The 14,018-nt window shown below is 42.9% G+C and overlaps 1 protein-coding gene across 3 annotated transcripts in view; it reads left to right on the plus strand.

The window, feature by feature from the left end:
• The window catches only part of SLC67A1 (solute carrier family 67 member 1), a 142,342-nt gene that overhangs the window by 35,707 nt on the left and 92,617 nt on the right, over positions 1-14,018 (plus strand). For all 3 annotated transcript variants that reach the window (XM_084631917.1, XM_084631918.1, XM_084631916.1), the window contains 3 exons: positions 1,835-1,932; positions 4,192-4,337; positions 7,651-7,783. In XM_084631917.1, coding sequence (XP_084488043.1) covers positions 1,835-1,932; positions 4,192-4,337; positions 7,651-7,783 — 377 coding nt within the window. The remainder of the gene's footprint in view (positions 1-1,834; positions 1,933-4,191; positions 4,338-7,650; positions 7,784-14,018) is intronic.

Genomic DNA, 14,018 nt, shown 5'->3' on the forward strand with positions numbered 1-14,018 from the left:
GTGCTTCGGAAGCTTCAAAATGTTACTTTTGCATTAAACATTACAAAGCAAAAGCCTGAGTCTGAGGCATCTGTCCCTTGGGCACAAGGTTTTTTAGGGTGCTTCCAGCTTTGGGATGTGGAGGGGACTGGTAGTACAGATGCCATTTTGTTTATGTGATATTTGCTGTTAATGCAGCTTGCTTGATTAAATAGGGTGTCATGATGACGTGATCCACAAGATCCTCCTGTGTGGTGCTCAGAGTGATGTGCACTTCATATCCAAAGGCAAACGAGGGGTAAAGTTAAATCATCCCCTTCAGCATTAGCTGAGTTGTTAAGAACTTCCTTGTCTGCCTCAAAATGCCAGTGTGAAAACAGAGAGACAAGGTGGGTGAGGTAATATTTTTTTTATTGGACCAACATCTGTTGGTGAGAGAGACAAGCTTTCCAGCTACACAGAGCTCTTCTGCAGGTCTGGGAAAGGTACTCAACAGTGTCACAGCTAAATACAAGCTGAACAAAAAGAAAAGGAGTATTTGTGGCACCTTAGAGACTAACAAATTTATTTGAGCATGAGCTTTTGTGAGCTACAGCTCACTTCATTGGATGTAGCTCATGAAAGCTTATGCTCAAATAAATTTGTTAGTCTCTAAGGTGCCACAAGTACTCCTTTTCTTTTTGCGGATACAAACTAACACAGCTGCTACTCTGAAACAAGCGGAACAGATTGTTTAGCATAAGTCGTTAACACATATTTCAAGAGACAATTCAAGGTGAAGTGACCCGTTAACACCCCTGTAGTCAAGGGAGTTTGTGGGTTAAAGTTCGTTATTATTGGGGCATTTAGTGCACTGGGTGCACTTCATTTGTGGCTTTTTACAGCAATGTGCGTGAAACCAGGCAATCACTACACACTGAAAAATGATACAAGACAAAAACACCTATATCTGCCATGGGGGAACATCCTCAAAGGAAACCTTGCACAACACTGGGAGCTTAAATGTATAACTCTCTGCTAGACACTAAAAATCATGATCTTAATACAGGCACTGGATTTATGGCTTATTACAACAACTGATCCCCTCTCCCTTTTTGTCCTGTGACTATAGGGATGTTAACCGGCCACTTCACCTTGAATGGTCCATTAAAATATGTGCTCGCTACTTACGCTAAACCAGTGGTTCTCAAACTTTTGTACTGGTGACCCCTTTCACATAGCAAGCGTCTGAGTGTGCCCCCCCCCTTATAAATTAAAAACACTTTTTATATATTTAACACCATTATAAATGCTGGAGGCAAAGCAGGGTTTGGGGTGGAGGCTGACAGCTCACAACCCCCTACCCGTAATAACCTCATGACCCCCAGTTTGAGAACCCCTGCGCTAAACTATCTGTTGCATCATGTATTTAGCTGTCACACTCTGAGTAGCTTTCCCAGACCTGAAGAAGAGCTCTGTGTAGCTCAAAAGCTTCTCTCTCTCCCCAACAGAAGTTGGTCCAATAAAGATATCACCTCACTCACCTTATCTCTCTAATATCCTGGGCCCGACGCAGCTACAGCAACACTGCATGCAATAGTGTAAAAATAGAGAGCCAGGTCCACAGCTGATGTAAATTGGTGACTTCAGCGGAGCCCTGTTGATGTACGCTGGCTGTTGATCTGGGCCAGAGACTTTTGATTTTTATCAAATAACCTTTATATTCCTCATGCTATATTGTATCTGTGGGCAAGCAATATGATTTTTATTTTGAACGGATGCACATGCTCACTTATTACTATAGTAGTCCTGTACTTACTAAGCTCTTTAACATTCAGAAATGTAACATACTTCACTTTTTCTCCGCTTTATTTAGTACTTGGCAAAGAGCCTGGGATTGGATTCAGTTGGATTTGGCTACCTCCAGACAACCTTTGGCGTTCTGCAACTTCTGGGAGGTCCTATTTTTGGAAGGTAAATAGGAACCAATCTTGTGAACCTTCCATTCCTGGGGAAGATCAGAGTTATTTATTTTTTTAAATAAATCTACTTCATTCCTCATTCTGAATCTTGGGAAATATTTTAAGAAGCTATTTGGATTTACTAAACAGGCTACAGAGAAATAAATATTAATTAAAACTATTGTAACATATAAATGGCTTTTGTATTAGTTATTTCTCTAAATTTGATTATTTGGATCCAGACAGTGTGCTTAGCCAAAACATTTAGTTTTGCAGAGCTTGCAATCTAATGCCTTAATCCTGCAATCATTTACGCATATAAGCAACTTTACAAACATTGGCAGGACTGGGAAACCCAGAAGATGAGTGTAACTTGGCCTTTTTTTTTTTCGTTATTAACCAATGTTATTAATAAATAGTTCTAGTGGAAATCATAGAATTTCTGTGCCTGATTCGGATCTTATTTATACCGGCATTGCACTATGTCACAGCAAATGACTTCAGTGCAGTTGCTCCTGATTTACACTGGTATCAGTGAGCTTAGAATCAGGAGGACTCTATATTTACAGTTCGAACAGCCCTAGCAAAAGGAAGGCGGGGGAAAGACTTGAGGATCTCCTGTGTTTCTGCCTCTGAGCAGTTGCAGGAAATTGCTGATATGGGATACGTACTCCTGCTCCAAATAGAAGAGGAGATGGCCTTGAAAAACCTAATAGATATGGAGAATATACAGCAGATAATAGATTATCCCTGTTCAGAGATGCACAAAAGGAGAGGCAGAGTAGTCCAGTGGGTAGGGCATTGGACAGGGATGCAGGCGACTTGGGTTACATTCCTGTCTCTGCCACTGGTCTGTTCAGTGACCTTGGGAAGGTTGCTTTTCTGTGCCTCTGTTTCCTTTACCAGCTCTCCAGGGCAGGGACTATTTCTTGCTTAGCACAGTAGGGCTAACAGGTGCTAATAGGAGAGCAATAATTATTATGAATAATAATAGTCAGTTTCCCTACCAATACAGCCCAGAAATGAATTCCTTCTTGTCCACAAATCTGAGGTGGTGTTAGTGGCATAATTCAAGTGATTTTTTTTCTATAAATGTACAAATTTATAGAAAATAATTCTGATCTGGATCTGTGAAAAGCGGGTCTTACTCCTGAAGCTCTGTTCTTTCTCTGTGGGTGGAATACCTACTCATAGCAATGAGAGATGCATGCAGGGATGAGGGGAACAAAATACAGGGGTCTAATTAGAATCAGATCCTTAACTGTTGTAAATCAAAGTAGCTGTGCTGAAAGCAAAATTTGCTGTGCAAATCTGAGATTGAAACTTCACCCAGGGTGGTACTGTGAGAACTGTTTGTCCCAATGGGGAAGCAGATATATAAAGGGGAATGCCATATCTTAGCTAAAATGCAAAAATGAGGAAATAGAGATTCACAACAAATCCACTAACTGCATTTTTTTCAAACCTCAGAGTATGAGAATGAGTCAGTTTTCCTTGTATCTGGATGACTTTGCTTAAAACTAATGTGAAGTTGCAAGCACCGAAGCTGCTAGATTTTTTTTTTCTTTAAAAAAAACTCCAGATCATCTCATGAACTGGTCTCCTGGGATTACAAACAGCAAAAACCCAAATTTACTGAGGGCTTGTCTACACACACAAGTTGCACTGGTTTAATGTAAATCAGTTTAAAATCATCTCTTAGTGAAATCAATGTGTCTTTTTTTTAGGCCACGCCTTACTTGATTCTCTGCTTCCTTAGTTTAACATAACTCATTTTTGTGCCAGATCACAATTTTTTGATAACCTTAGTAGAAAACCCAAACAAAATGAAGATTAATTGAATCTTTTAAACAGACAGCCTAGTAGGACCTAGCTTGTGGTGACTTATGTCTAGTCACCAATAACTGTTTCTCCTGCACTCTCAGGCTTTGTCTAGACCAGGATTTAAAGATGTGTGTGGTTAGATTTAAAACATTTTAACGCACATGTCTGAAAACGCTAGCACCAAATTTTAGACTACATTAGGCACTATGTTATCTGAAAGGGCGTAACACCACACTGCTAAATCCTAGTCCAGACAAAGCTTCATACTTCTCACAGGGCCACATTTTCAAGTGCTCAGCATCCACGATTGGGGCCAGGTTTTCAAAAGTGAAAAATCTGATCAATGTGGGTGGGTGGGATGACAGTATAGCATTGCCAGCCTGGATGTACTATATTTACAATGGCTAAAAAGTTCCATTTCTAAAATGCTGCATAATTTATATGCTAGGTTTGCTGACCAGTATGGCACCCGAGCTGCATTAACTCTTTCGTATCTCTCTGGATCTGCCTTCTTTCTGCTACTGTCCATCTCCACCAGCGTCCCACTTCTCTTCCTGTCCAGAATTCCATCCGTGTTCATGCATGGGCTACCAGGTAATGACATGATAAGATGACCCGAATATTGGGCTCTGTATTTTCCAATCCATTTGTAGAGCCTGACCCTGCAATTCTTTCTCACACGAGTAGGTTAAAGTCAGTAGGACTAATAAGGGTTGCAGAATCAGTCTCTGAGTAGTTGGGTTTTAACAACATGAGGCACCATGTTTAACGGTTAGAGGAGGTTGTTGGGATGCCTGACAACAAAATTCTATTCCCAGCTCTGCCACTGATTTCCTGTGTGAGCTAGAGCAAGTCACTTATGTGATCGGGTGCCTGGGATAGACCACACTGAGAATGCCACACTCAGGGCAGACTGCAAGAAATAGGGCAGACAATCCTCAAAACTGGTGGTTTATTCTATAATTAGGTTCTCCAAGCCAGTAACAAAAGAGCTTCTGCAGTACAACACTGGTTAACCAGAAGCCAAACACAGTTCCCTTTAGGCATTCCAGTCCTTGGCTCCGGTCCAGACAACCTAGTCTAATATAATGAAAGGTTATCGAAAACGAATTTCACCATGTGTGAGGTTCTTACTCATTCCAAAGGATGAGAGACATATCCCCAGGTCAATCTGAATCTCAGATCTTATCCAAATATCACATTGTCAGTAAACTAATTAAAGATTTATTCATAGAAGAAGAGAGTTATAAATGGTTAATAGATCACATACATACAAATGATTGCAAAGTCCTTATAACAGGTTTGTAGCCGTGATGGAATAGGCTGCTGGTTTGTAAAGTCTCTCTGGTAACGTCCAAAAGATTGGAAGGTCCTCAGACGGCAATTCAAGATGCTCTTTTTAGTTGTAAATCCACAGTCCAGAGAATTAGAGCAGGAAAGAGGCAACATGGAGGTCTCTCAGAGGTCTTTTATATCCTTTGCCATGTGCATGGAAATTTACTGTCCCAAACAAAGCCTACAGCCAAGTTCACAGAAAGTTACTGGCCCAAGATGGAGTCCAGGGTCATATGTCCTTACATGCTTTGCTGACTCACAGGGGCAGCCATTGCCCATATTCTTTCTGAGGCATCCACTGGAAAGGCTTACTGGGCAGGATAAATTTCTTCAATGGCCCGTTGTGAGCTGTGTGTCTTTAATGGCCCATCAACACATAGCTGTCTAGTCCTGATGCAAATCTATTTGGAGAGTGTCACCCAGGAACAACACACATGTTGGAGATACACATATATAGCCAATAGTCATAGCTTTAGATACAAAGATGATACATGCATATAAACAGGATAATCGTACTTAATAAATCATAACTTTTTCCTTAACCCCATACTTTGTGCAAGATTTGTTGCAATTGTCTAACAGTAAAAAGAAAAGGAGTACTTGTGGCACCTTGGAGACTAACCAATTTATTTGAGCATAAGCTTTCATGAGCTACAGCTCACTTAATCGGGTGCATACATCACGAAAGCTTATGCTCAAATAAATTGGTTAGTCTCTAAGGTGCCACAAGTACTCCTTTTCTTTTTGCGAATACAGACTAACACGACTGTTACTCTGAAACCTGTCTAACAGTAGTAACAACAATGATACAAATGGTCATCTTTCATACACACAGCATCACAACTTAGTCTCTCTGTGCTTCAGCTTTCCCATTTATAAAATGGAAGATGACAATGCTAACCGCCTGGCCTGGCCACACCACACCACAGGGTTATGAAGCTTAACTTGTTCGTGTCTGTGAAGTGTTCTGAGGCCCTCATATGAAAGGTGCTCTAGAAGTGCAAAGCATAGTTTATTATTTTTACTTGGGCTTGAAAAGTTTCACTGATATCCACTTGCTTGAGCACTAAGCTACTTTACTATGCCCCCCCCCCAGCCATGGATCTTCGTTCCCCCCAATAAACCAATTCACCCCCAGCACCTCTCCTTGTGCAGTTGCCATTTCCGCTGCTTTCCTGAATGGACGTAAAGCTCTCTGCTTCCCAGCATTTTCATCCATCTGGGCCCTATTCTTTTAGATTTCCTCCCCTACCCCATGCTTTTTAAGGAGCCACAGCTCACAGGCTATTTTGCTCCATGCCCACCACTAATTCTGTTAAAAGCATCGCTCCTCCAGCTCACACCCTCTTAGAAAAAGAACTAGATGCCTGAGCTGCTCTGCTCCCTCCCAGCCTTCCTGTTAAAGGAACAGCTGTACTTGAGCAGCTCCTCCCCCTCTACCCCAGACAGGAGGTCAAAAGCTCCCTGGCCCCACTCATTGCAACTTGCAGTGGGTGAGAGGGTTTTTCCATTCCCTGGTTTTATGACAGAGGTAAGAGCTGTGTCTCTTTAGCAGACCAGAATTCATTCCAATGGAATAAACCGTATCAATAAAATAAACGGCATATGTCCTTCACTGCAGTGCAGCCATTTCAAATGTCTCAGCTGCATTCACCGAAGCAAGAATTGTCCCAGAATAATTTTTTAGCAACATGCGGTCACACACAGCCTAGCAAATTGCACGTCAGCATTAGTGAGTACCTCAGACATGGCAAGCTGCATTACAGTGGCTTTCATTTGCACCATTCCATTCTGTTTTGCTCCAGCCATTTGCGTCCAGTAAAAACCATCAGGCCAGATGCTCAGCTGGTGTAAATCTGCGTTGCTGATGGAGTATCGCCAGTGGGGGTAACGAAGACCCTCACCGTGTTCATGTGGATTACACACAGCTGGTTTAAACCAACGGAGGTCTTCACCCCCATTAGCAGTTGGTCCACATAAGAGGTTCTGAGTCTCTTCCTTCTCCTGACTACTGGACTCTGGGCTGAACCCACAAAGGGTTTTAAGTGCTTAAGGGTATGCCTACACTACAATTAAAAACCCAAGGCTGGCCCATGCCAGCTGACTCGGGCTGCGGGACTATTTAATTGCAGGGTAGATGTCCGGGCTTGGGCTGGAATCTGGGCTCTAGGACCCTGCGATGTGGGAGGGTCCCAAAGCTCAGGCTCTGAGCCAGAATTTTTACACTGCAATTAAACGGCCTGTGAGCCCAAGTCAGCCAGCATGGGCCAGCCACAGCTGTTTAACTGCAGTGTAGACATATCCTAAGTCTCTTTGTTGATCTGGCCCTCAGGCCTTAAGCACAAATAGTAGAAGTTTGTGCTTTTAGATGAAGAGGTCCTGGGGTCAGTTCCCATTCAGTGGGGCATTGCATGAGGATCTGGCTCAGTGTTACAAGGCCTGACCTCTGGGAAAGCTCTGTCATTTGCATTTGTGCATGGTCACCTCAAGGAATAGATTTATCATTCAGACACCAGAATACGTTTCTTTTAGTTCAGTGTTTCTTATTATATTTCTTCAAATATCTGTGTAGGTGCTCAGATGGTCATTACAGATCTGACTACTCATGCTGAGCGTGCAGATGCATTAGGGAAGCTTGGACTTTGCTTTGGAATAGGAGTAATCATTGGATCATCTCTGGGTGGGACACTCAGCACAAAATTTGGGTAAGTGGTTGAGTTGTGTTTTACTTCTGTCATGCAGTTATAACAATTCATTCAGCTGCTGAGGGGTATTTTGTTCTCCCCTCATTTGATCATGTACAAACATATAACTCTTTCCTTATTCTTTGGGTGCAATTTTCAGCTGCCGCTGCCTGATCTTGGGGCCAAATCAGCCCCTGGCACCAGTTAGAGCAGCCACAGGGTTTCTCTAACTTGCACTGGCTAGAATGGTCCTGTATTTCACTGGTCAGGGATCAGCAGAAGGCAGTACACTCCAAATCTGCTCCCTATCCTAGAATGCTTTCCATGCCCAATGGTCCCTGTACCAAGGGTCAGGAAGGGTTGGCAGCTCTACACCACTCCAGGATAACCCTGTGCTGGGGAAATACTCAGCCCCTTTGTGCAGCCCTAGTGGCACAAAATATCTTAAGGGCCAAGGATCAATCACTTTTGTCATCTGTTCCACTGTGTGTCACTATTTCTTGTTTTAAATAAGCCTAGTTGTAAATCCCCATTTCTGCAAGCTGGGCTAATATCCATGTCTCAGTTGCTCTAGAAGCAGCAATTATTAAAAAGTTAGTTAAAAGCTACAAGCAATCCTAGTCCAGGCTCTTGTCTTGACCCCGTAACTCCCTAAGCACTGAGGGCTGTGTGCATTGTGGAGCAACTTTACCAGTGTATTAAGTGCTATTTAAAAATGGTGTTGGTATAGCTTTAAATCTCAAGTAGGGTGAGGCTCACAAAATCACAACATTCTTAGAGGGATGCTTAATGTAATGTGGGACCTTAGGGAGGAGAGCAGAGCTTAAGAGGGCCTGGAGAGGGGGAGTGCGACAAATGAGGCAGTCTGCCCCCTCCAAAACAAGGATGAGTGAGTGTAACCCAAACTTGTCAAGTCTGATCATTCCCAGGGCTCCTTCTAGAGCTTCGGGTAAACCCAATAGGCATCTTTAAAAGTGTGTCTACACTTGCTGCTATAGAAAACCTTGATTTTTTTTTTTTAACAAGTTTGATAGTCTCCATTCAGTCAGGACCATCATGATCATCTAGTCTGACCTCCAGCACATCGCAGGCAACAGAACCTTGCCCACCCACTTCTGTAATAAATCCCTGTATGTCCTTCGGAATTAAGCACCTAAATATGTTTGAAGATCTGGGCCTTAGTCTCTCTGGGCCTCAGTTCCTGCATCTGTAAAATGGGGTTCATAGTCCCTCCCTGTTTCATAGGGGTGTTGTGAGGCTAAATGCACCAGTGATTGTGAGGTACTCAAATGATATGATAATGGGAGCCAGATAAGTACCAAAGATAGCTAGATAGTCTTCCAAGTGGGAAAATCCTTCTGGACCTATTCTTGCATTCTCCTCCCGGTATAGCAGCCAGCACCATTTTTCCTCAGCATTGTCCTCCTCCACAGTCACAAAAAAAGAAAAAGGCCTGTATTTGATAAGGCCTCAGACTCTTACCCTTCGCAGCATGCTTTGTTAAAAGAGGTTGACAGGCAGGCCTCCCTTCTCCCACTGTTTCACTGGAGCAAATTATCTGTGCACCCGTGGTGTGAGTTCAGTTCCCAGATAAGAACCAACTTCTTGATCTTTTCCACAGAACAGACTGCGCTAGTCTGATAGCACTAGGGAGGTGAGAGGTGACTCATCTTTCTCTCAGGAGGCAGAATGACCCAAGTTCCCATGATTCTTCCACATGTATTCTTAAATATTTTATGTGGCGAAAGAGTTAACAGTAGTTGAGAATTCTTGTTACTAGAAGAAATCAAAATTGCTAATAAGTCTTTCGCAAAAAGAAAAGGAGGACTTGTGGCATCTTAGAGACTAACAAATTTATTTGTGCATAAGCTTTCGTGAGCTACAGCTCACTGCATCGGATGCATTCAGTGGAAAATTCAGTGGGGAGATTTATATACACAGAGAACATGAAACAATGGGTGTTACCATACATACTGTAAGGAGATCACTTGAGGTGAGCTATTACCAGCAGGAGAGTGGGGGGGAACGGGGACTTTTTGTCGTGATAATCAAGGTGGGCCATTTCCAGCAGTTGACAAGAACGTCTAAGGAACAGTGGGGGGTGGGCGGGGGAATAAACATGGGGAAATAGTTTTATTTTGTGTAATGACGCATCCACTCCCAGTTTCTATTCAAGCCTAAGTTACTTGTATCCAGTTTGCAAATTAATTCCAATTCAGCAGTTTCTCATTGGAGTCTGTTTTTGAAGTTTTTTTGTTGAAGAATTGCAACTTTTAGGTCTGTAATGGAGTGACCAAAGAGATTGAAGTGTTCTCCAACTGGTTTTTGAATGTTATAATTCTTGACGTCTGATTTGTGTCCATTTATTCTTTTACGTAGAGACTGTCCAGTTTGACCAATGTACATGGCAGAGGGGCATTGCTGGCACATGATGGCGTATATCACATTGGTGGATGTGCAGGTGAACAAGCCTCTGATAGTGTGGCTGATGTGATTAGGCCCTATAATGGTGTCCCCTGAATAGATATGTGGACACAGTTGGCAACGGGCTTTGTTGCAAGGATAGGTTCCTGGGTTAGTGGTTCTGTTGTGTGGTGTGTGGTTGCTGGTGAATATTTGCTTCAGGTTGGGGGGCTGTCTGTAAGCAAGGACTGGCCAGTCTCCCAAGATCTGTGAGAGTGATGGATCGTCCTTCAGGATAGGCTGTAGATCCTTGATGATGCACTAGTTGGGGGCTGAAGGTGATGGCTAGTGGCGTTCTGTTATTTTCTTTGTTGGGCCTGTCCTGTAGTAGGTGACTTCTGGGTACTCTTCTGGCTCTGTCAATCTGTTTCTTCACTTCAGCAGGTGGGTATTGTAGTTGTAAGGACACTTGATAGAGATCTTGTAGGTGTTTTTCTTTGTCTGAGGGGTTGGAGCAAATGCGGTTGTATCATAGAGCTTGGCTGTAGATGATGGATTGTGTGGTGTGGTCAGGGTGAAAGCTGGAGGCATGTAGGTAGAAATAGCAGTCAGTAGGTTTCTGGTATAGCGTGGTGTTTATGTGACCTTCATTTATTAGCCCTGTAGTGTCCAGGAAGTGGATCTCTTGTGTGGACTAGACCAGGCTGAGGTTGATGGTGGGATGGAAATTGTTGAAATCATGATGGAATTCCTCAAGGGCTTCTTTTCCATGGGTCCAGATGATGAAGATGTCATCAATGTAGTGCGAGTAGGGGTGTTAGGGGACGAGAGCTGAGGAAGCGTTGTTCTAAGTCAGCCATAAACATGTTGGCATACTGTGGGGCCATGTGGGTACCCATAGCAGTGCTGCTGATTTGAAGGTATACATTGTCCCCAAATGTGAAATAGTTATGGGTGAGGACAAAGTCACAAAGTTCAGCCACCAGGTTTGCCGTGACATTATCGGGGATACTGTTCCTGACGGCTTGTAGTCCATCTTTGTGTGGAATGTTGGTGTAGAGGGCTTCTACATCCATAGTGGCTAGGATGGTGTTTTCAGGAAGATCACCAATGAATTGTAGTTTCCTCAGGAAGTCAGTGGTGTCTCAAAGATAGCTGGGAGTGCTGGTAGCGTAGGGCCTGAGGAGGGAGTCTACATAGCCAGACAATCCGGCTGTCAGGGTGCCAATGCCTGAGATGATGGGGCGTCCAGGATTTCCAGGTTTATGGATCTTGGGTAGCAGATAGAATACCCCTAGTCAGGGTTCCAGGGGTGTGTCTGTGCGGATTTGTTCTTGTGCTTTTTCAGGGAGTTTCTTGAGCAAATGCTGTAGTTTCTTTTGGTAACCCTCAGTGGGATCAGAGGGTAATGGCTTGTAGAAAGTGGTGTTGGAGAGCTGCCTAGCAGCCTCTTGTTCATATTCCGACCTATTCATGATGACGACAGCACCTCGTTTGTCAGCCTTTTTGATTATGATGTCAGAGTTGTTTCTGAGGCTGTGGATGGCATTGTGTTCTGCATGGCTGAGGTTAAGGGGCAAGTGATGCTGCTTTTCTACAGTTTCAGCCCGTGCACGTCGGCGGAAGCACTCTATGTAGAAGTCCAGTCTGTAGTTTCAACCTTCAGGAGGAGTCCATCCAGAATCCTTCTTTTTGTAGTGTTGGTAGGAAGGTCTCTGTGGGTTAGTATGTTGTTCAGAGGTGTGTTGGAAATATTCCTTGAGTCGGAGACGTCGAAAATAGGATTCTAGGTCACCACAGAATTCTGTCATGTTTGTGGGGGTGGAGGGGCAGAAGGAGAGGCCCCGAGATAGGACAGATTCTTCTGCTGGGCTAAGAGTATAGTTGGATAGATTAACAATATTGCTGGGTGGGTTAAGGGAACCATTGTTGTGGCCCCTTGTGGCATATAGTAGTTTAGATACTTTAGTATCCTTTTTCTTTTGTAGAGAAGCAAAGTTTGTGTTGTAAATGGCTTGTCTAGTTTTTGTAAAGTCCAGCCACGAGGAAGTTTGTGTGGAAGGTTGTTTTTTTATGAGAGTATCCATTTTTGAGAGCTCATGCTTAATCTTTCCCTGTTTGCTGTAGAGGATATTGATCAGGTGGTTCCGCAGTTCCTTTGAGAGCGTGTGGCACAAGCTGTCAGCATAGTCTGTGTGGTATGTAGATTGTAAGTCTTTGTCCACTTGATGCCACTGTTGACCTGCAGTCATTCTTCTCATGCTGTAGTAGTTGGGTTCCATACATGACAGTTATAATCTCTGTTCATATTGTTTGGTTTTATTTTGATGAATCTGGGCACCATTTACTTAATTAAACATTTAAGCAATTTAATTAAAAATTCCATTTTCATGAACTTAGTGATTCTTCAGGATATTACTGAGGCAAATAGCTTAGAAAGATGCACGAAAGGTTTGACATTGATTTGAGTAGGAGCCATATTTACAGTTACACTAAATCCACTACGAGGGCTAGAAATCCCTTTTCTTCAGAACACTGAGGGGCTGATTAAATTCTCACTGAAGCCAGTGGAAGGATGGCCACTGATTTCAATCGGCATTGGATCAGGCCCTTAATAATCAACATCCGAAGTCAGGAAAATCTTTTCCCAGTAGTATAGCACTGCAAAACAATGTGCACTCTAATATGCTTCCCAGTGTCAAAGACTGGATATTCTACATGGGCCATGACCAGTTCTGGTATTGAAAATCCTATTTTTTGTCTACCTTCCTTTGGTTTGTGTTATGCTTCCATTTGTCTGCAGTTGGCACAGTACTATGAATTACTTTTGACCTTGATAATATATGTAGGATGACAAAGCAGTAGAAAACATCATGTTTGATATTCTATGGTACGGTGAAAGTGCTGCTAAAATCTCTGTTCTGTATCTACATATTGGCAGCATTCATTTCATTTAAATGGCAGTCAATCAGTGGAACTCGTTGCTAGGGGATGTTGTGAAGGCCAAAATTATAATTGCGCTCAAAAAAGAATTGGATAAGTTCATGAAGGATAGGTCCATCAATGGGAATTAGCCAAGATGGTCAGGGATACAACCCCATGCTCTGAATGTCCCTAAGCCTCTGACTGCCAGATACTTGGATTGGACAACAGGGGATGGATCACTCAGTAATTGCCCTGTTCTGTTTGTTCACTCTGAAGCATCTGACAGCCACTGTCAGAAGACAGGATACTGGGCTAGATGGAGGGTCTGACCCAGTATGGCCGTTCTTATGTTAGATGGCTTTGAAAAGAACCTCAGTTGTGGCTTTTGCATCCTTACAACTTCAACCCTTCAACTTCTTAATTCTTTGTGGTCTTTGCCTATAATTCAGTTCTACGTATTTGAAGCTATGATTTAGTATGATCCATTGTTCAGCAGTTATACAGTTCAATTGAATGAAAATTGGGAAAACCTCTAATTCAGGGGTTGTCTGGATCTGAAAGGGCAAATAGTTGTCACTGGATATGGATGTGTGATACTCTTGCATGCTCATAAGTGGACTTTCTCACACAGTGTGGTCAGTTTGTCTTTTCACAAGCATTAATTGCCAAAAAGCAAAAATTGTCATAGATTGTCTGCTTTAATCATGACTGTAGGTCATGTGCACTTATATAAACAGAATGCCAAATTTGGATGGAACCTTCCTTTAGGGGAAATTGGCAGGATTGTGGGTTTTTCGTTTTCCTTTGGGTATCTCTCAGCCCATTGTTTTCATGTCATTGCAAGTGTGTATATGGGGACATTGCTGGATTTATTTAACTAGATACTTGTGTGGCTCCCACCGCTTACTATACAAACACCTTTCCATCT

Source organism: Lepidochelys olivacea (genome assembly GCF_965140295.1).
Source record: "Lepidochelys olivacea isolate rLepOli2 genome assembly, chromosome: 6".
NCBI lineage: Eukaryota > Metazoa > Chordata > Testudines > Cheloniidae > Lepidochelys > Lepidochelys olivacea.